Source organism: Lepus europaeus, chromosome 11, assembly GCF_033115175.1.
Source record: "Lepus europaeus isolate LE1 chromosome 11, mLepTim1.pri, whole genome shotgun sequence".
NCBI lineage: Eukaryota > Metazoa > Chordata > Mammalia > Lagomorpha > Leporidae > Lepus > Lepus europaeus.
In genome coordinates, this window is record NC_084837.1 from 20,124,073 (window position 1) to 20,146,360 (window position 22,288).

At 49.3% G+C, this 22,288-nt stretch overlaps 1 protein-coding gene across 2 annotated transcripts in view; it reads right to left on the reverse strand.

The window, feature by feature from the left end:
- Positions 1-413: 413 nt before the first annotated feature.
- Positions 414-22,288, reverse strand: part of PELI2 (pellino E3 ubiquitin protein ligase family member 2) — a 136,292-nt gene continuing 114,417 nt past the window's right edge. For both annotated transcript variants that reach the window (XM_062205065.1, XM_062205064.1), the window contains 4 exons: positions 17,069-17,170; positions 8,570-8,767; positions 6,941-7,129; positions 414-5,100 (listed from right to left, as the gene is read on the reverse strand). In XM_062205065.1, the coding sequence (XP_062061049.1) occupies positions 4,534-5,100; positions 6,941-7,129; positions 8,570-8,767; positions 17,069-17,170 (1,056 nt within the window). In that variant the 3' untranslated portion in view covers positions 414-4,533. The remainder of the gene's footprint in view (positions 5,101-6,940; positions 7,130-8,569; positions 8,768-17,068; positions 17,171-22,288) is intronic.

Here is a 22,288-nt window from a genome sequence, read left to right on the forward strand (position 1 = left end):
TTATGACAGATACACTATTTTAAGGCTTGAAGGCTCATACATTATCTCTGTTGCCAGAATGAATGAAGGTTGCCACAAAAGTAGCAACGTGACTACAGCAATCATGAAGGAAGTCCATTAATTCTACAAGCCAGGTTATGTTCTGCTGGATGTTAAATACGTGTGACAGGTGTACTCACAGAAATAGTAATACACACACCAAAGGAGGTTCTTCAATAAAACAAAAGTGGAGAATTTTCAGGTTCCGGATTTAAACATGTATTGTGCAGGATACAAATAATGAGTAACTCACTCAACTGGGACGAACTTGCCAAGTTCTAGAAATGCCAAACTCCTTCTGTGTCAGCTTTCTATTCAATGACCTGAGGAACCCAGTGACAACCACAGACCCCAAAGACAAGGACTCACACATGTACGGAGATCCATTTAATAGTTTCTGAAGATTTTTCCTGTAAAATGGCTTGTATTTCCACAGGTACAATAGTGAAGAAATAAAAACTTTTCAATTTGACATGAAATATAAAAGAACGATTTTACAAATATATCCATAAAATTTAACTGCTCATAACACTATACGTGGTAAATATGACCACCCCCTTAATGTCCGGACTGTTTAATACAGAGAAGCAATCTGTCATCTCAGCTGGGAAGAAGTGACTTCCCTTTTGTTCAGTTTTGTTTAGAAACATGTTTAGAAACAACGAAGTAGACCTGGAAAAATAGTTCTTCCCCATCTTTCTCTAGGGATTCTTCATGAGGGTAAAAACGTATCTGTGAGGATGTACGTCTCACTAAAAGGAAAATACTGAGCCGCCTTGTGTGTCACTGCTTCAATCCTGTTTACATTCTTTTCAAAAGTTCCTGATGCTGTTCCCTGGGACTCCGGGGCACAGAGAAATGGTCACAGAGCTGTGCTTTATTTCCAGCACCGGAAGAGCTGCACGCTCGGAGCCGGCAGAGGCGGCACAGCCACGGGAACAGGACAGGATGTGGCTTAAAGGTCCCGTGGTTTGTCTCTCAGAGATTCCACTGCTGTGGGGCGAGACTGCACGTAGCCCTCCTGTCTTACCCAGCACTGGCGATGGTGTGGCCACACACTCTCAGAGAGAGAATGGCTTCAAAAGAGAAAACAAAGTGAGCAGAACCACACAGAACTGGGGTCACAACTCCAAACCTCGATTACACATAAGTAAAAAAAAAAAAAATGTTCTCCTTACACTCTCAAAAGTGCCCAAACACCACCACCAAGCTCCCCAAGAACAGAGGTTTGAGTTTTTCTATGTATGCAAAAGTAAAAGGCATTGGAGCTTTATGAAGACAAGAGTTGCCCTCACCTTTCCAACTACGGTACAAGTAATAACTTAGAAGAATGATTGCCCTACTGGTACTGGAAAATAAATTCTACTACAATCATGTTTACGCCAGGCCCTGGCATATTTCTGCATCCGGATTCATTAGTCTCCTGAATGGAGCCCATCGTTTTTCCAATGGCTTTCTCCTTTCTTTAAACCCTAACCCTGAAATTCTATAACCAGTCATACCACGAGGCTTCCCTGAGGCACAGAGGTACCAAACTCTATAATTAACTATCGAGGAATGATAAATATGCTTTCTATTTATATTAAAAGATTTCAATTCTTTTGGGCCACAGTTGAGGGGGAACCCAGAAAGCTAAGTACTTATTCTGCAGTGTGAACTGTAGCCCTTTTTGCAAACAGTTTAGCCAAATAAGAGAAATGTTGAGAGTTACAGCATACATGACCCGACAGCACCGATTAGTAATAATAAAAAAATTTTGGATTAGAAAAATACTCAGAGTTATAACCAGTTAACTCTGAATCATTGTGGTTTTTTTTTTGTTTGCTTTGTTTTTGTAGTAAATTGACATAAACAACTGAAGAAAAAAAAAAAAAGAACATCACCTATGGGAATACATCACTTGGGATTCTCTCCCGGAAACTTACTCACAAAGGCATCTTAGCCAGGATAAGTGGGCAGCAATTTCCTTCCGTGTCCACAAGGGGCCTGAGACCTGCCTTGTAACGTGACAGCAAGCAACACTGCGACACAAAAGTGGCCTTTTCTGAACTGTATTATTCCACTCTGCTGAGCTAGAGTTCTTCATTCCCACACACAGAGGTGTTTCAACCCTGAAAAACAAAATCTCCTTCGTCCACATTTTAAGGGAACCACATTGAAGGGGGCCACGCTGAGCATGGTTTCCTTGGGGCAGACCAGGCACCTCTCTGTGGTCCCCTGGGCAGGGGGAGAGGAGGCCTCACCTGGGACCCAACGGGAGAGATGTGGATCCCACAGAGGGTGGCTTTGCTGTCACCGCTTGAGAGTCATTACCCAGAGTTCAACTTACACTTAAACTCTCTGCGCTTATGAAAGTCAGAGACTTTTCAAGCGGAAAGATCACTTTATTTTGGGGTGCATGTCTCAGGCCCAACTACTAGACATGGCCCCTGCAATGGTAAATCATGACATTGGAGCATAACTTTCTGGAAAAAAATATTCTTTTTTTTTTTTTTTTTTTTGGTAGGTAAAAATCTGGCTTTTCTTGATGTGAGGCCATTTATCTTACAAGATGATTTTTAGGGTGTCAAGAATCCTCCAATCAGCTCCTAGCCACAAGCAAAGGGAACAAGCTGCCTCCTTTATTATCCTTTGGAGCCCAAAGAATCACAGGCTAAACAGACACTCTGTCTCGGGCAAAGTGAATCACAGGCGACTCTGGCTACGTCAGAAGGCATTCACTGTATTATTCTAGGTTATTCCATGTTTCCGCCTCTCATTTTCTGGGCACAGGAAGTGGAGGCTGCACAGAGCAGAGGAAGCCACCAGGAAGAGGACTGTTGTTGGATTTTTGCATTGTTAAAAAAAAAAAAAAAGGACAAAAACAAAACCCAAAGCCAAAAACGCCTCATCCTACACAATGCTCTCCATTGTAAATAAAGCTATTTTTTAAAACGGAGAGGCTGAACTTTGAAAATATGAAGTCCAATTAAGCAGCAGCGGTCACGAGGAATCTGTCATCACTTTTAAGGAAAAGGGCAGTCAATAGATCAGAATGACTGAACAGAGGCAAAATATTTGCCAGTAGGCAAAATGTGGAAGAACCAATTCAAGTAAGGATATAACAGTATATTAGAGTCATATAAATTACATATGTCTATATACAAACATTAAAAAAGGTAGCTCAACTCTGCAGTGGTCAGTGTAAGAGGATGTTAGCTTAAATAGAGACTAGCCCCAGGTGGCAGGGACCTATTTTATCTCAGCCAGCCCCTAGCAGTCCACGTCTTCAAGGATCTCTACTGTCTGGGTGTGGTGATGCTGGTGGTACCGAGAACAGAGAAATGAGCATCCAAGAATTATTAATCAAAACGAACGAAGCTAACGGAGAGGGATGCCGGTGCACGTGAAATTCTGGTTTAATTATTCTTCAGTAAACACTCGCTCACTCTCCCAAAATCAAGAATTTCAAATTACCTCTGCAGATGTACCACTTGGTGTGTGTGTGTATCTAATGATCACATATAAATTTAGTCTGATTTGCAAACATTTTCAAAACTTCCAGAGCTCCTTAGGCAGCAGGGGAAGGTGACAGATGGTGGGAACTAAGTGAATAGAAATGATTTTCGCTCTGATTTGTTGCTTTGAGGCTCAGGGATTCTTGGCTTTCTTATGATCCAACAAGTGGCTTCAAAAAGCAGCAGCTTATTTTTAACCACTCTTGTATCTTACACAGTTCAGCAAGCAAAGGAGGTTGGTATCACAGTGCAGAGGCCACGCCTCCTGCTGTAGGAAGCACCCTCTGTTATGGAAGCTTCGAGAACTGCTGCGGTTTAGTCCACCAAACCGTTCTGGCTAAGCGAGATGGGTATCATGGACCAAGAACGATGCGCACGAGTAACAAAAAGCTGACGGAAAACTTGCGGGAAATTCTTTGAAATGCCAAGTTATTTGATGAATGAGTATATAAATTCCACTGAAGTAAAAGCAAAATTAGGTGAATATTGTCTCCCCCAAAATTAAGAAAAATAAGTCAGAAGAGAAGCCCCAGATTCTGGGACCCTCCCCCGACTTGTGCCTAAGGCCCTCTGCTCCCCCCCACACAGAGGGAGCCCCCTTCGGCCTCCGGTGGGGTTCCCACCACCATAGAGGCTGCCCAGGGGCGGCCCCCTCGGGTGCCCACTGAGCGCCAATAACCGGCCAATGCATGTCTTCTACAGGTGTAAAACAGGACTTGTCCAAGTTTAAAAAGGAAGAAACAACAACAACAAAAACACTTGGTTTAAAAAAAGCCCAAGGTTACAAACCAAAGCGTGGCATCGGCAATGCAGTTCTTAAGAAAGATGTTATGCTTGGATCCAGGCAGAGCCCGCGGGGGCTGGGACCCCTGCCCGGTCCCTGCCCCGCCCGCGCCCTCCTCTCATCCACAGCCTTAGGAAAAGGTCCACTTGAGGGCCAGGGGCGGGATCTTCACAGTAACTTGTTAACAGAAGTCGAGGGGCGCGGGCGCGGGCGCTAGTCGATCGGGCCCTGGAAGATGAGTTTGATGCAGTTCTGCTCCCCGACCAGCTGCGTGGCGCAGAACGGGCAGGCGGCGTGAAAGGCGTGCGTGCCGTGGGGCAGCGGGATCTGGGACCAGTACTTGGCCGACTTCTCGGAGCACACGTGTCCGCAGGGCGTGAAGGCGTGCGTGGGCGGCCCCGCGTCCACGTAGAAGCCCGCCTCGCAGCCGAGCCACAGGGGCACGTAGGGGCCCACAGTCCTGCACATGGGGCACTCGCGCTCGTTGGCCTCCGCGTCGCTGCGGTGGCCCCAGTCGTGGTAGCCGTGCACGTGGCCGCAGCTCAGGTAGGCCCAGGGCTGCTTCTCCTCCACCACCTCCTTGCGGCTGATGCTGGGGAAGGCGAGCGTGTTGAGCCCCACGGGGCACTGCGGCCGCGCGGCGTTGATCTCCTGGCGCAGCGCCTCGATGTGCTTCTGCGTGGGCGTGTGGAAGAGGCCGTCGGCCGTCCTCCAGAGCAGCGTGGCCCCGCACAGGTCGATGAGCGAGCCGTCCTGCAGCACGTTGCTCTCGTTCTCCACCTGCACGGAGGGGGCGCGGTCAGGGCAACGCCCCGCCCGGCCCCGGGCACACGGGGCCAGCCTGCCCGCCCCCTCCCTGGGAGCACAGACGGGGAGGAGGCAACCCACTGCACGGAGAACCGGCCCCGGGCGTGCCTCGGGTTCCCCTCGGGCCCCGCGCACGGCTGACCCAGCTTTACACGCCCAGTGGACACGGGGGCTGTTCTCGATGAACTTTACAAATCTCCCTAAATTTTTATTTTTCATACTTTTGTATTTGAAAGGCCAAGTTAGAGGAGAGAAAGACAGAGAGAGAGAAATCCATCTTCCATCTGCTGGCTCGCTCCCCAAAGGGCCCCCGCGGCCAGGGTCGCGGGTCAGCACAGGTTTCCCCGGATCTAAGCATCACTTCAAGGGGCTATAATTCAAAACTAGCCCGTGTGTGGAGCCCACGACATTCTGGCACTGCCTCTCCTCCGCCGGGCTCACCCAGCTGCCTAGGTGAGCACAGCACGCGGCCCAGAGCCGAGCGCTCCTGCTCTCACCTCGCGGGCCGAGGCTGCGCTGTCTCCTACCCCAGGGCGTGGGTCCCAGGACGTGGCTCCGAGTGGCAGGGAGCCCAGGCTCACGGGCGTGAAGTCCCCCATGCCACACCGTCCCCATCCCTAACAGGGACGACACCACTTCCCTCGGAGGGCCACTGCACACACGCACACAGGCCTGGAACCAGGGCACAGCACGGCTCCCGCAGCCACAGGCTTGCACGCTCCTCTCTGGTCCAACGATCAGGGACCAGGGCGGCCAGTCGAGGTCAGTTTTGTGCACAGCTATCCGATGCTCAGAAACAAAAAGTTACTTGGGAAAAGAAAAAAAAAAAAAAAGATCTGCGTTCACATTCCTTTTCCCGTTTATAATTCTTTGAAAAACGTTCCAGCGAAATTTCTGGAATTTGCTTGGCCTGAGAAAAGCCTCCTGAACTGGTTCAGCCGAGATGCTGCAAGACCAGGCTTAACTGTGCGATGCAGAAGCTGGGCCCACGGCGGGGACGTGGTGGACGATGGCCCCCAAAGCCAGACTGTCTAAGGACAGACGTCCAGGAGAGAGCGGCAAGGCGGGCGGGCAGAGCTGCCTGCCCTCTGCTGTGTTTCCAGCTTTCCCCCGGGGACGCACGCAGCCACTGTCCCCTACATTTTCCTGTGGGAGGGCCCGAGAAGGCCCTCTTTCCTAGCTTCTTCCTAAAAATCAGTGAAAAGTAAAGGAGGGGAGAGTTTAGCTTTCTTTGGTGGCTGTGCCCTATGGCTCTGGCAAGACCAGAAACCCAAAGTTTCCCATAGAAGGTACTAGAATTGGTCTCCATAGAAGAAGATTAAAAAATATACACCACTTTAGGACATGGTGGTAAGTGTGATATTTTCAAGAAAACAGTCACATGGAGTTTAGAAGTCCTTTCAAGTTAAGACGTCAGAACCATGGCTCTGGAGAGCAAGACACAAAGTTCCACGTTAATGCTTACTATCATGTTGGGGGGGGCAGTCCATTGTCTAGTGGATCATATTTTCATTCATAAGTGTGACTAATTAGTGTTGGAAGACTCAGGATTTTTTCCCAAATCTGTGAGGTCTTACACCAAATCAAGCGAACCAAAGCAGAACTCTGGTGAGGAATCTAAGGAAAGACTCCGTTCTTAAGCTGGTGAGGAGGGAAAGGTAATTTGCTTGCCCTACCGGAAAAGCTTAATCCCGATGGCCAGGTCGTCCTCCTCCTCCAGGGGCTGTGGGATTCTGCCCTGCTCCGGGAGAGACCACAGTCCCCCCAGGTAGGGTGCGGCACGGCGCCGGCTCCCTGGGTGGAGGCCACTCACCAGCTTGCCCCGCTGCTGGGCCGACCTGGTTTCCCGCAAGGTGTACACGTCCCCACAGACGGAGATCTCGCGCCAGGCCCCGGGCTGCGACTCCTCGGTGAAGCCGCCCCGCGGATGCATCACCAGCACGCCGTTGGTGGTGAGCCCATCCATCTGGCCGTCGGGGTTCTTCCACTTCGCGGCCTTTTCCTGCAGAGTGGTCACAGAGCAGAGCAGTGACGTCACGGCCACGAGACGGCGGCCAGAGCCTGGGCACTCAGCAGTCTCCTTGCAAGACTGAGCAGGGGCAGGGAGCTAATAATCACGGGGAAAGACCGTGCAGCCGCCCAGGACACGCCCGGTGTGCACCTGCAGACTTCCAGAGCTGCCCCCCGCCCTTGCTCCCTACCCAGCCCCGCCCTGTGCTGAGCCTGGGAACCCCGCGCTTGCACAGTGCTCTGTGCCTGTTACCCAGAAACGCTCCGTATGCCCTCAATGTTGAGCCCCAGACGGCAGGGCGGTCATCGAGCCAGGCCTCTGCGCCAAAGGCACAAGCTTCCAGCAGCCGTGAAGCCCAGCGCGTCCACACGTTGGCGTGAGGTTCTCATGGGAGGGGTGCCCTCACCCTTCTCTGGTGGTGACAGAGCCCAGACGTGGCCCACGCGCCCAGGCTGACTGCCACGCCCAGTCCCTTCCCAGCGCCCGGCTTCGGGGGGCAGGTGACTGGGTCCTGGCTGACCAGACACCAAAGACGACTCAGAGGCGGCTCCTCCCTCATGCAGGAGAGGCCCCTTGGCTCCAAGAGCCAAGGAGGAAACAGCAGCTCTGCAGCTGCTCTGTAGGCTGTGCGTTATCCTGTTGCAAGGGGATGCTGGGGTGCCCGGGACACCTCCTCCAGGAAGCGGGCGCACTGAGAGGACAGAGAGCAGAGCACGGAGACCTGAGTCCCTGGTGTCCCAGAGGCCCTGCAGCGAGCAAGCCTGCACCTGGCCTTCCCTCGGACGACGCGGGCCAGTGCCCGGGGAAGCCATGTTAGTGTGTTGTCCCCTGCAGAGATACCCTGACTCCAAAGGGAATCAGAGTAAAGCTAATAGTCAATGGAACTTTTGGGGTGATTTATATGCGGGCAGAGGTTCTCAATGTCTTTTGTCCTCTGTGGTATCACGTGTCTAACAGCCAGCGTGGAACACAGCCGAGGGCCACAAAACACTGCTGAATGAATGAATGAGTGAAGGAGGAACTAATGTTCTCCTTTGAGCCCTGCCCCACTGGCTTAGATTTGGCCATCTACGCTTTTCTCTGAAATAAACCTCTTGAATCACCCGCAGATACAGAACCTACCTTGTTCTTTGTTGTATTTCCTGTACCTAGCACAGTGCCTGGTTTCTAGCAACGTACACTTGTCAGTTATCTGTTTCTGTGTTAGTAAGTGACCCCAAATCTTAGAGGCTTAAAACAAAAAGGAAAAGAAAAATCCAAAACCCTACCACAAGCATGCTGCACACAATGTTAATACACATACTTTTAAAAAAGTAACATACACCTTACCATTAACATAGCAAATGTAACAGATAACAAGCAATGCCTTAATACTCACCCCTGGCAAATGATCTGTAAAACAACAGTGGCCACTTTGGGGACAGTACTTACCCCAAGGAATATGTTTCTGGAGGAGTCGAACCCGGCCGCAAATATCCGTGCGGTGTAGGGTTCGTTCCTGTCGCACACGATCCTGCAGGCGAACCTGGAGATAGTGCTCTGGGTGATCTGGGCCTCCTCGGCGCCCTGACTGCCGGAGATGGTGTCGGTGACCACGAAGTCGATGGGGCTCTCCGTGGATCTGCCCACCTGTGTCGGCCAAACACTCTGGTGACTCAGCGCCCTCTGCCACGCCAGTCGGCACGTAGCCAAAGATGCCTGCTGTGCTCCTTTTCCTGGGTAAATACGGGGTGGGGGGTGCTACGGTCCCACCCTTCACACTTCAGACAACGCTGACTTCATCCATCCTACTCTATTCTCCTATGGAAGGCAACACCCCGAGATCCACCTTCCTAACACCGCGGTGCTGACGGCAGGTGTAACTCCACGGCGCCTCTCTCCGTTTGCTTGTCTGCGTCACTACAGCTCCCGGCCTGTTGACTGGCCCACCTCACAGTTTGAATATTAGGAAAACGCTCAATTTTCTATTCCAGAAGAACACTTTCGATCTCCCCCCTGCATGGGAGATTTTATCTCCAGGATCCAGGGAGAAATGCTGAACACTGCTTCTCCCTACCCTGCTGCCCCATCTCTGGGTACAAAACAAAACAAAAAGCGAGGTTTCAGGTTTTAAACGTTAAAACTGTTTGTTTAAAACCAGCCAATGATTTTCCTCACCAGCAAATCCAACCATGACCTGGAGCAGAGGGCAAGAACTGGCCCACCCAGACCCAGGAGAGAGCGCCGGGGGCCATCCCGCAGGGTACAGGAAGACTGGGCTATAGATGAATAAAAGACTTAAAAGGCTGCTCTTGGCATGTTCATGGTTGAGGTTTAAGGAACTCTTTGCGGGAAGTTTAACACATTGCCAATAAGATTCCACTGGCTTGCTTTTGCTGGGAAGGTTTAAATGCTGCCAGAGAGAACACAGTGGAGTTCCAGCAAAGCTGTTCCTATTCAATGAAGGCAAACAAGACAGGTGTTGCTCTCTCCTGGGAAGCAGGAAGAGTTAAGCAATTGTTTACAAACAAGGAACTCCTCAAGATGGAATATCAAAAACATTTCTGCGATGATGTTGTGACCTCCAACTAGAATTAGGGATAAATGTTATACGTGCCAAAGAGCAAGCAGATTTCTTTTTAAAAAAAATATGTATTTTATTGATTTGAAAGGCAGAGATACAGAGAAAGAGAGAGTGAGTGTTATCTTCCATCTGCCGGTTCATCCCTAAATTTTCGCCATAGTTGGTGTCGGGCCAGGCTTAACCCAGGGACCAGGAATACCATCCAGTTCCCCCACATGGATGGCAGGGATTCAAGCACCTGGGCCATTATCCACTGCCTTCCAGGTGCATTAGTAGGAGGCTGGACTGGAAGCAGAGCAGCACCCTGATAGCTACCTGATGCCTGTGTTGCAGACAGTGGCTTAACCTGCTGAGCCACAATGCCAGGCCCCCAAAGAGATCTTGTAAATCAAAATCATTTACATGTAAGTGAGTAATTTCTCACTAAATGTGACAACACTGTTCTCTCCTAACAACAGTGACCTCGATTGTGGTGATGGCAATGGGCAGACTGCATAAGGCCGCTAGGCACAAAAGGCCACCAAAGTCAACTGCTGGGGTGGGTCTTGGATGCAGGGGTGGGGAAGGGCGGGCCCCTGTGCCATTTAAACCCTGCAAAATCATCTGGGCTGGCCCTGCCAAGGCAACTGCAGGCAGGACTCGAAATTCAATACATCTGTAGCAGGCTAGTTTTTAAGTTGATAATATTGTATGGCCTGTGAATGGTGCTGTAACTATCCAAACGGCTTTTGGCAGGAAAAAGCTTCGCCTCTTCTGGAGCGGTTAAGACATGGGCTAGGTTGCCCACATCACACGTCTGAGTGCTTGGGTTTGATTCCTGGCTTCCGCTTCTGAGTCCAGCCTCCTGTGAATGCACATCCGGGGAGGTAGCAGGTGCTGACAAGTGACTAGGTCCCTGCCCACCCCCACGGGAGATCTGGACTGGCTTCCGCTCCCCTGCCATTGTGCCACTGGCGACTGATCCAGTGTGTGAGTGCTCTCTTTCAGTCTCTCTCGTCTCTACCTCTATCTCTATCTGTCTCTGCCTCTCAAATAAGTACACTAAAAAAAAAAAAAAGTTTCCAGTCAGTTTGCAGGGCATTTTAATCTCAAAATTCTATCTGAAACATAAGCATTGTAATTTGCATGAGGGAAATGAAAAAAAAAAATCTTGTTTCACTTGCTGTCTGCTTGCTTGCTGGAACAGTATTATTAAATTTATTTTGCAAATCTCACATATACATTTCTCATGCATAGACAATCTCCAAAGCCAACAGGCAACAGACATCTACTTTCTCTTCTTTTTACAACCCTTAATTTCTTGTGCTAGGGAAATGCATCGGGAATAAACTAAACTACTGGTCTCACTGCAACTCATCCACCTGAACAGATGTATACTGCCCGAATGTATGCATTTCAGGCTAAGAAAACATATAACTTGTTAAAAATGCAACAGAACATCTAAATTAGAGCTACAGGAAAATCATATCACACAGTTCATCTGTCTTAAGTATAAAATCATCCCCACACGGGACTCATTTAAAAGCTGGGTGTGGAATTCAGGAGCTCTCCTGATGAAGATGGCTCTAATTCTTTGAGAAAAAAAAAAAAGAGTTTTCAAGGGGCCAGCACTGTGGCACAGCAGCTTAAGCCTCCACCTGCAGCACTGGTATCCCATATGGGTGCCGGTTCAAGTCCTGGCTGCTCCACTTCTGATCCAGCTCCCTGCTAATGCACCCGGGAAAGCAGCAGAGGATGGCCCAAGTGCTTGGGCTCCTGCAACCATGTGGGAGACTCAGAGGAAGCTCCTGGATCCTGGCTTCAGCCTGGTCCAGCCCTGGCTGTTGCAGCACTTAGGGTATGAACCAGTGGATGGAAGATCTCTCTCTCCTCTGTGTGTCTGCCTTTCAAATAGATTAATCTTTAAAAAAAGATTTTTCAAAAAAAATAAATAAATAAAACCTTCAAAACAGATTTTCCCCAAAACATTCAAAATATGACAAATACATATTGCAAAAATACTTAACAAATACAGAAAAGCAAATAGGAGAAACTCTGAGACAAATCTATCCTGAACCTGGGTTCCAATGAAGTGTAGGAGTGAAATGTGCAACGTTTCACAACCCCCTGGTCCAGGGCACCCCCGCGATGGCACAGTCGCTCTCCTAACTGCTGTCCACCTCCGTGGAAGGCGGCAGAGGCTCCTCAAGCTCTCCTACCAGCGCAAAGCTAAAAGCACACCTTCTAGAATGTGCACGACGGCCCCTTCCTGTCAGCACAAGTTACTCTCCTGTAGGAGGGCCACGTTCTGAGCTCATCTAAGCTCATTAAATTAACGTCTTGATGACTGAAGTACCTGAGATTGACCGGGAAACATGAAATTCCATTCCGAACGGCCGTGCTGCTAGGATCAATTATTCTAACTCATGTAACTCATCTGACTGGTCCTGTTATATTTGTTTATCAGTTCACTTCCACTTAAATCTAACTTCCAGAGCGCTAGTCAAATCTTATATGTTAGGACACAATCCTAATACTGCTTTTGCCAAGGAAAAATAACTCCTAAGTTGCTGAAAAATCGCTCTGTGCAGAACACTTGCTGCCTGTACCTTTTCAGACTGCTGGATCGATGCGAGGTTGTTTTAAAGGCGACGTGTTGTCAAGCCAGGATGTTGATGAATTTCATCCGTATTCATGTGCTGGCTCCAGTGAGACTTCTAGTCCACTCAGTACTTTAAAGCTTATACATGAGGGTGCTTCTAAAGGTTCATGGAAGGGGCCGGTGCCATGGCACAATGGGTGAAGCCTCTGCCTGTGATGGTCAGCGTGCCATAAGGGCACTGGTTCGAATCCCGGCTGCTCCACTTCTGATCCAGATCCCTGCTAAGCTCCTGGGAAAGCAGCAGCAAATCTCTCTCTTTCTCTCTCTCTGTCTCTCCCTCTCTTCTCTGTAATGCTGCCTTTCAAATAAAAATATAAAATCTTTTTTAAAAGGTTTTATGGAAAATGGAATTAAAATGTGTTTGCTTTGGTGCAAAAAACACATTTGCAATTCATGCAAATATTTTCTATGACTGTTCTGAATACCTGCTGTATGCATGGATTACATACAACGTTTCCGAAGTTCCCTTGTGCCAAGGAGAATAAGGGAAGTTTGGCTTTGCCAGATGTCAGCTGAAGCCAGTTTAGGCTAAAGCACCTGCAAGGGTCTCCCTCACCGTCCCCCGCCGTCCTCACCTGAACTTCATGTCCTGACAGCCTTCCTACGACCAGGATCAAAGCCTGTTGCTCCCATCCGAGACCCCAACAGTGCCCTCTTCCCCAGCATGGCAGTGCCTTCTCTCCTCAATCTTCCTTTTCTTCCAGTGCTCTCCAATGCATTCTGCAGAGTTCCAAACTCTGGCTAAAGACCAGTTTTTGCTGCATTTTACATTTCAACCTATCATTGAAATCTTTCAAAACTACGGTCACAAAGAGTACCAGAGACACCTGCATGGAGGTTTCAGCAAAGCCAAAGTGCAACAAGGGTCTCCAAACACCTCTGCTGGACATCCGTGCACATTTCCCTCTGCACGCGGGGGGGCCCAGTCTGAGCAGCTCCACTGCGGCCCAGGCTCCCATCGTTGCAAATGCCTTCCTGGGGCGGCGCTGACCCAGCGTGGAAGACACCTGTGTCTCCTCTCAGGCTACTTGGGTTTGATCCCCTGCTCGGCCCTGACTCCAGCTTCCGGCTAAGGCAGACCTGGGAGGCCGGTGGGATGGCTCAGGTAATTGGGTCTCAGGAGACCCAGACTGAGCTCCTGGCTCCTGGCCCCACCCAGCAGTTGCAGGTTTTTGGTAGTGAACCAATGAATGGGAGATCACGCTCTGCCTTTCATTTTCAAAAGGCAACACTTCCCCTTGGCTGCAAGCAACCCTCAGCTGGAGCCCCCCTTCTCTGTCACTCAACAGCAGCAGTGCCTGGCAACCTTCTCTAGTCCCTCCCTCCCTCCCTCCTCCTTAGCCCACTCCTCTGAGCTCCCCTACCCCAGCTTACTGAAGCACTCATGCTAAGCTGCCCATGGTCGATACATTGTTACACACAGGGTTTCCAACAATTCAGCAAAACTTACACCATCCCTACCCAGGATTAAAGTAGTGAGACGCCTGGGGCTGGCTGGTAAGCGGGGCCTTCCCTTCTCTCTGCTCTCTCCCTGTAATCCTATCAGACCCCATCTCTTAGCCCCAAAGCCCGGCTCTCTCCAGCTCCAGGCCAGCCGCTGGGATGTCCCACAAGCATCTCAAATGTGACCTGTCCCAGGCAAGATTCGGATCCTGCTCAGTGACAGGCTGGCTGGAGCTGAGCATCAAAACCTCAGGATTACCTGTGATCCTTCACCCCTCCCCCAGAGTAGCCCTGCATACACCCTCCCACCTGCATCCCCAACACGCCACTTTCATCGTCCTCTCTCAGAATAGTTATAGTTGCCAGCATCTCTTTTGTCTCTTATGTACCTGGGTTCCCTTAGCCCAGAGTCTAAACTGGGCTCCCGTTTCCACAGTGGCCCCTGGATTCTTCTCCACACGGTAGCTAGAGGTGTCTTATGGAAAACAAACCAGATAACTCTCCTCTGCTTAAAATCCTCTAACAGCTTCCCAAAGCCCCTGGACTAACGCCAAGCTTCTGACCTGGCCCAAAGGACCCCTCTTTCTCTGTCCTCTGCCACGGGATTTTTGTGCAGTGACTTAGGGGCTGAGCTTTGGACACACAAACTTGTTAAAAGGATGGAAGAGTTAAAATAAATGTCTTTTTAAGGCCTTCTAAGAGTTGCTTAATTCTGCTATTTAAAGTGACCTAACATTGGGGACTGGCATTGTGGCGCGGTAAGTGAGAGCCATTGCTTGTGACACTGGCATCCCATGTTGGTGTGCCTGGTTGGAGTCCCAGCTCCTCCACTTCTGATCCAGCTCCTTGCTAATGTGTGTGGGAGGCAGCAGACGATGGTCCAAGTGCTCAGGCCCCAGCACCCCTGTTGGAAACAGAGTTTCTGACTCCTGGCTTTGGCCTGGCTCAGCCCTGCTATTGCAGTCATTCGGAGAGTAATCCAGTGGATAGAAGAACAAACTCTCTCTCTCTCTCTTTCTGATTCTGCCTTTCAAATCAATCTTTGAAAAATAATAAAATGACCTAACATTAGCCCTTCAATATGTTCTGTGACCAGAATCAGATTGCTTTAATACAAATGAGAAATGTAGGATTTCTTAACAAATTCTTGTTTGCGCTGCCATGCTTGAATGAAAGAAGTTGACAGCACACCAGGGATGAGGAACTCAAGAGACGGCGCCTCAGTTCCTCCACTCACGCTTTTCTGACGTTGGTGCAGGTTACGTTCAGATCTCTCAGCTAGGTAATTAAGGGGCTGCTTTAAGGGGGTGTTTCTCAGAGTGTGGTCCACAAGCCTCTGCGGCTCCCTGAGACCCCCCCCCCCCAAAGAGGTCCAGGAGGCCAAAACTGCTTCCACGATGACACAAAGATGCCCTCTGCCCTGTGCTGCCCTTGGCACTGATCACCGATGGCGCTACAGCGGAGGTGGGCAAAGCTGCAGCGGCTTCGGCGTGAAGCGAGGCAGCGGCTCCACGGCCCCAAGCCGAACTCCGCTCCTCACTGTGCGCTTGCAGGGAAAACAAGCTGTTGTGGTTTTTTTGTGTTTTTGTTTTGTTTTGTTTTGTTTTAGTTAAATCATGAGTCTTTAATACTCTGTGTTACGAAATGGGAAAGATGTGCATAAAGCACTCTGAAGTTAGCAACAGCTGAAAAAACTCAACCAAATCTTTGATTCATTCTGCAGAGACGAGAAGGAAGAACGTGAACAGTCTGAATAGCCCGTGACTGCACACTGGTGGAGACGACAGGCACAGCGTGTCCCTAAGAACTCCTGCGGAGCCTAAGAAACAGGAATTCAGTGTCTCATACCTAACAGTCTATGTGTATGCGTATGTTCATGTGTAGGGGTGTGTGCGTAAGCATGTGTGTGTGTGCATGATCACTCCCCAAATGCCTGTGCCAGTTGGTGCTGGGCCAGGCCAATGCCAGGCGCCCAGAGCTCAATCCAGGTCCCCCATGTGGGCAGCACAGACCCAGGCAGCTGAGTTGTCACCTACGGCCAGGGTGTGCATTAGCAGGAAGTTGTAACAGAAAGTGGGTCTGAGGCCGGCGCCGTGGCTTAACAGGCTAATCCTCCACCTTGCGGTGCCGGCACACCTGGTTCTAGTCCCGGTCGGGGCGCCGGATTCTATCCCGGTTGCCCCTTTTCCAGGCCAGCTCTCTGCTGTGGCCCGGGAGGGCAGTGGAGGATGGCCCAAGTCCTTGGGCCCTGCACCCCATGGGAGACCAGGAGAAGCACCTGGCTCCTGGCTTCAGATCAGCGCGGTGCACTGGCCGCAGCGGCCATTGGAGGGTTTACCAATGGCAAAGGAAGACCTTTCTCTCTGTCTCTTTCTCTCACTGTCTAACTCTGCCTGTTCAAAAAAAAAAAAAAAAAAAAAAAGCTTACATTTTCTAGAATTGATTTTGGCATCAGGTATGATGTTAATAACTGCCATGCTTTCTTGACAGTTATTTCACCATCATTGATTTAATAATGTAACTCTCCATACCGAAATGCTAAGCCTCGGCACTCCCAAGCTGTATCTGCTCTCTTCCAGTGTCAGCCTAAACTTAAATCTGCCGGCTGCTTTACAGGCCAAAATCTTGGGTGTATTTGTTAATTCTCTCCTTTTAAAATTCATTAATAAAAATATTGTTTCTTTATTTCTCTCCTATTTTCTTCATGTGTATTTCTGCCTTTCCATTATATTCCACTGAAGCTATTCTTGAACCCCTCCTGTACTTTCTTAATTGCTGTGATTTTTTTAAAAAATAGCTTTTTGAGATGTTTAGATCCTTCATTTTCATTCTTTTTCCCCTTCTCTGTTTCCTTTTCAAATTTTTAATATGAAAGCACTTAAGCCCTTACATTTTCTATAAGAGAGTGAGATGCCGGCCACATCCTGTAGTTCTGCCATACAATTCCTGCAGTTAGATTTCTGAAAAGGCCTCTAATTGTAGTTTTGATGTCCTCTTTGATTCATGTTATTTAGGAAGTATTTTCAATATGTTGGCTTTTAAGATTTTCTTGCTATCAATGTCTATTTCTATTGCATTTAGATCTGAGAATGTGGCCTTTGTAATTTCCTAGTATAGTTTTAGAATTAGGATTTTCTTAGTCCTTCAAAATTCAAATAGGAAAAATGTTTACCTCTTCCTCCCAGACCTCAGCAGACACTACTGTGCTGGGTTTCTGATTCCACAGCAAATTACAGAACTGAAGGAAAGTGTTTAGAAGATTCCATTGAAGAAGCTGTGTTACCTGGAACATGTCCGTATCTTTGTCATGTGTGTACTCGACCACCACAGTCTGACTCCTTGACAAGGTGTAGGATATGCTGTGCTGGCTTTTGCAGCTGATAGCCTGGTAGTGAAATAAAACAAAAGAAAACTCATTAAAATGTTATTGTCGCAACTTTTGCACAGCTCTGCCTGTCGTTAGCAGTTGGCAGCCCCTCAGCAGAGGCGGCGAGGCCAGCACTTCCCCTGTGGTCGGGGCCTGTGCCCGCGTCAGAGGTGCCCTCGGTCAGGATTCAGGCTCCACCCAACGTTCCGTCTTGGCGTGAACAGCAGTTCACCTGGACCAAGTCAGAGTTCCTCCACCAGCCTGCAGGACTTGATCTAATCACAGTCGCAGGAAAAATAGACACGTTCTCCACATTACCAAAGCTCAGTGATAGAATTTTTAGGCCAATACAGTGATTTACTCAAAATTTTAACACCTATTTTACTCAGCAGGTAAGTTAAGGAGAATGTGTTAGATTTTCTTAGGTGACAGATTATAAGCACAGTTAAGAAATCATTGAAAACTGTCAACGTTCTGTTTCCGTATGTAGAATACACTATTCTAGCCAATAATAATCATGCTTATATTTCGTTTACATCTCATTTAAGTCTTGTATAAGCAGTTGCTTAACCCAGATATTACCTATTTAATAAGTAAGGTAGCTTAACTTAGTCCTATTTTCTTTTTTTCAGATTAGAAAAAGCTAATATTCTTTCTCAAATAATCCAGGAGTAAAAAGGTTAAGATATTGCTCTTTTTTTCTCCATAATGATATATTGGAAAACATCTTAAGTTGTGGCCACATACTTTTAATATTTCTGAGTCAACAAAGAAATTGATTTAAGTTGTACTCCAAATTATTTCAATTACATTTACCCATTACTGTAACCTAATTTATCTTTATTTCCAGTCTTTTACGTTAAGTATAACAAATAAAACTTTAATAAGCCTTTTTATTAAACATTTATTGGATGATGACACTGTATGAAGAGCAAGAAAGCATTTAAAAGCAGTTGGACAGACACAGCATGTTAATGAAAATGTACTCTCAACATTCATATTTGACTAATATAATTGCTTCCAGCAATGAACAGTACAACACTCCAAATCGGCTTTGAAGTTGGTCTGGTTCGTCTCACGGCTATTTAACAGTCTGTCCTGCGGAGCTTCACATCTGAATTGATATTTTATTTTCTGTGCTTCATTAAGATGATACAAGTATTAGAAACAATACAGGCCAGCGCCGCGGCTCACTAGGCTAATCCTCCGCAAGGCTGGCACACCGGGTTCTAGTCCCGGTCGGGGCGCCGGATTCTGTCCCGGTTGCCCCTCTTCCAGGCCAGCTCTCTGCTGTGGCCCGGGAGGGCAGTGCAGGATGGCCCAAGTGCTTGGGCCCTGCACCCCATGGGAAACCAGGAGAAGCGCCTGGCTCCCCGCTTCGGATCAGCGCGGTGCACCAGCTGCAGTGTGCCGGCCACAGCGGCCATTGGAGGATGAACCAACGGCAAAGGAAGACCTTTCTCTCTAATGTCTCTCTCTCTCACTGTCCACTCTGCCTGTCCAAAAAAGAAAAAAGAAGAAAGAAAGAAAGAAAGAAAGAAAGAAAGAAAGAAACAATACAGATCTTTAATATAGTCAGGAATCTAAAGATGCTTCTTACATTACTCATCTCAGCTAACAAATGCAAACTTCAAGTTTTTTTAGTCTCTGTCAGATACACGCAGTAGTACTGACTGTGGCATTTTGTTAAGGGACACATTTATAAAGAAAGAAAGTGGCCATGATGGATGTCTGAAGGTATTGGACTGTGGTAACCACTTCATAATGTGTGCATGTACCAGACCATCGACTACAATTTTTGTGTGTCAATTATTTCGCAATGTAGCTGGGTGAAAATGAAATTTTTCTTTTAAAAAGTCTGCATTTATTTATTTTTACAGTCAGTGAAAAAAACAAAAGACCTCTTTTAAGAATGCACTAACCTCAAACTTGGAAAACTAGTAAGTGAGGGTGGTATTTTATAAAATAACGTATCTTAGGGTTCCTTAAAAAGGATAACGTTTACTATGATTCAGCCTACAATGTATCAATTCAAATACAACGTTCTTGGTGCACACAGGTTACACAGAGCAAGAATGTCTGTAGTTCGCCAGTCACCTGCACACTGAGGAGTGAGCAAATGCCTGAACAGAAAATCTTCTAAGTCGACATTTCCGTGCGATGGTGCCTACTTAAGGGCAGTGTTTTTGAACTTTCTACAAAACTGCCTTAATGGAAGAATTCCTTGCATCCTGAGGAGGTGTGAGTGGGCAGGCCTCCGGCGAAGCCTTTTGTATTAGACCTCTTACATTCTGACTCCTGGATTTCCCACTTCAAGGTGTCTCGCCAATGTGCTGGGAAACCCACGTCCCCAGTGCACAGCGTGGCCCCGGGCAGGGTGCCCTGCGGATGCCTGCCTGCCACTTAGGCAGGCACCGGGAATAGCCCAGTGTCTCCAAGGTGTCTCATCCTAAAGGATTCTTGTGACCCAAACCCCGAGCCTGTGGAATACAGGAGGAGGTCTGATTACAAGGACACAGTCACTGTCCCTAGAAGCCGCCGCAGTCCCAGACCAGAGGAGGAACTGCTGGTACTTTGGGGCTTTGAAAGAAGCCTTGAGTGCCTGACCCAGCACACCCTGACCGCTGAGCCCATGTAAAGAAAAGTCATCGTTTCAAACTTGCACTTTTTTTTTTTTTTTACATTTCCTAAGGCAGAATGGTCAGGCTTAGGAACAAATGGAGTGAAGAAAACACAATTTCTGTGCCTTTTTGACTAAGCCAAGTCCTTGCTTGGGGCTAGGATGTGGAGGCTCCTGGATGAGAGCAAGAAGAGGAAGTGGGGGTAGAGAGACTGCAGGAGATTCCAGGACCCAAGAGGTGGGCGTGGCTTGGAGGCAGCAGGTGATGCACAGCCTGGGGGTGGGGGCAGGGTGCTGAGGGAATTCAGTGCTGTCCACCCAGGAGTCAGCCCTAGGGCGGGCAGGGGTGAGCGCTGGTGCCTGGGTCCACACAGGCGGCGCAGGCAAGGAGCAGAGGCACGGCGGGTCCAGGGGACAGAGGCCAGCCCGAGTGAAGGGTGGCTCTGCAAAAAACGATGGCAACGAGGAGTGGGGGCGGCCCCCAGTTCCAGGCTATGTAAGCGGGGTGGGGCAGGTTAGGGAAAGTGAGTATGTTTTGAGACCAACTTCTGTTTTCTTGGGTCATGTCTCACAGAGGAGCCGGCGGTAAGCATTTGTGTTATTGTTAGAAGTCTTAATTTTTCAGTAATATTCTCTTTAACATTTGAAATACGATGGTCAGAAATACGGTTTCTAACACATCACAGATTCGTGGCTTGAATCCATCAGGAGTCGCCACAGGCTTCTACTTCAGAAATGACGTTAGAGGGAGCTGGCGGGGCCTCCTCCCGGCCCTGCTGTGAACCTGTTCACAATCGTGGCTGCGTGGCACCGTGATTCCCCCTCATAATCCAAACGCGGACACCACGCCGGCACTGAACACCGCCAAGCACACGGCCCCAGTGCCTGCGGCGTGGACAACACTCGTTTCTCATGTTGGCTTTCCTAAGTTCTCACAGGGAGGCAGGCTGCTTGATGGTCCACCCTCCCGCCACCACGAGGCAGCCCCAGCATCCAGGGCAGGGCAGGAGCCTGGTGACAGCCGAATGAATGAATGAACGAATGAACGAATGAACGAATGCGTGAGTGAGTGAATTACCCTGCTAGAGACGGGCAGGGATTCAGAGCTCCCTCCCTCAGGTCTGCCCCTCACCCTCCCTATTTCTCAGAGCAAAGAAGCCCATGGTGCTGCTCCCAGCTCAGATGTTCAGAGTCCACCAAAGCCATTCCACTCTGGGTATGGATTTTTCTGGGGTGAAAAATACACAATGAGCCAATTACAGAGTCACAGAATGAAGGATTCCACCTTCAGCCAGCCTAAGAAAATAAGCATCGCTCTACCGTCTGAGGAGCCCAGGGCAGGACCTCCCGCCTGGCCCCCACCCCCCAGCCCAGCCCTCACCTCTCAGCTGTGGGCCCAACTCGCTTAGATCCCAGCTTCCTGCCCGCCAGGCTCGGCTCACTGGCTAGGCTCTACTACTCAGGAAGAAGGGCAGTTGGAAAGCATCGTCCTGGTTCAACTCAGAACCAAAGACGAGACGTCGGGACTCCCCTGGGTCTCCACCTCCAGGGTGTCACACAGCCTGGAAGCCAGGGCTGCAGAGTTCTCTTCTAAGCCGTGGGACCCTATGCGAAGGCTCCACAAGCTACAGCAGAGGCGCAGGCGTCACATCCCGCTTTGTTAGGAAGCTGTGGGGTGGCGCTCAGCCCCACGGTGACGGGGAAAGGGCTGCTGAAAACCCACTTTATTATCAGTACAATTTCATCCATGCTCCACACGCTGCAAAGCGAGCCCACTGGCTGTCCCAACCACGCCGACGCCAGCCCTCCCGGTCCCTCGGTCATCACAAAGACGACGTGCAGCTTGCACTGGGGTGGCTGCCTTCAAGTCAACAGGGAGGCTGCAGACTCCCAGAGGGGTCCCTGGGGGGCACTGCCGTGTCTGAGATGCTGAGCCAGCCCTGGGACCATGTGTCCCCAGGCTTCTGGGGGAGAAGTGAGGGTCGAGGGCTCCCACGGGTTCAGCATCTGGGGCCCTGCCGTCTAAAGCATCCCTCTGTGGTCTGACCCAAGCACAGAGGGCTTCCTCCATCCCCCAGCAGCATGGTTGCATCCCCAGGCCTCCTCCCAGTAAGGCTCTGCCCAGTTTCCATCATTACCCTCCTAATCACCCAACAGGGGGCCCGGCGACACTTGCTGGTTTCACCATAAGCACTAAGGCAAAAATCAGAGCAGAGCAAACAATGCTGACGTGGTCTTGTTTTCTCTCCTGAAATACAAAGCAGTTGTAGGACACGCTGAGCTCACAAGAGTGCTTTGTTTCCCAGAGGCATTTTATCATCAGTCCCTAACAGCCCTGACCTTCTGCTCTGACAATCCCGAGCTACGAACAGATCCGTCTCCCCTTGGACGCGGGTGGCCTTCGTAAGCTGCTGGGTCCCAGAGATGCACTCAGCAGTGACACCCGGATTTCTGTAGTTCTCAGCCAGGCAGGCCCGAGCCATGTGCAGAGACCCTGGAGCACGCACCACCCCAGG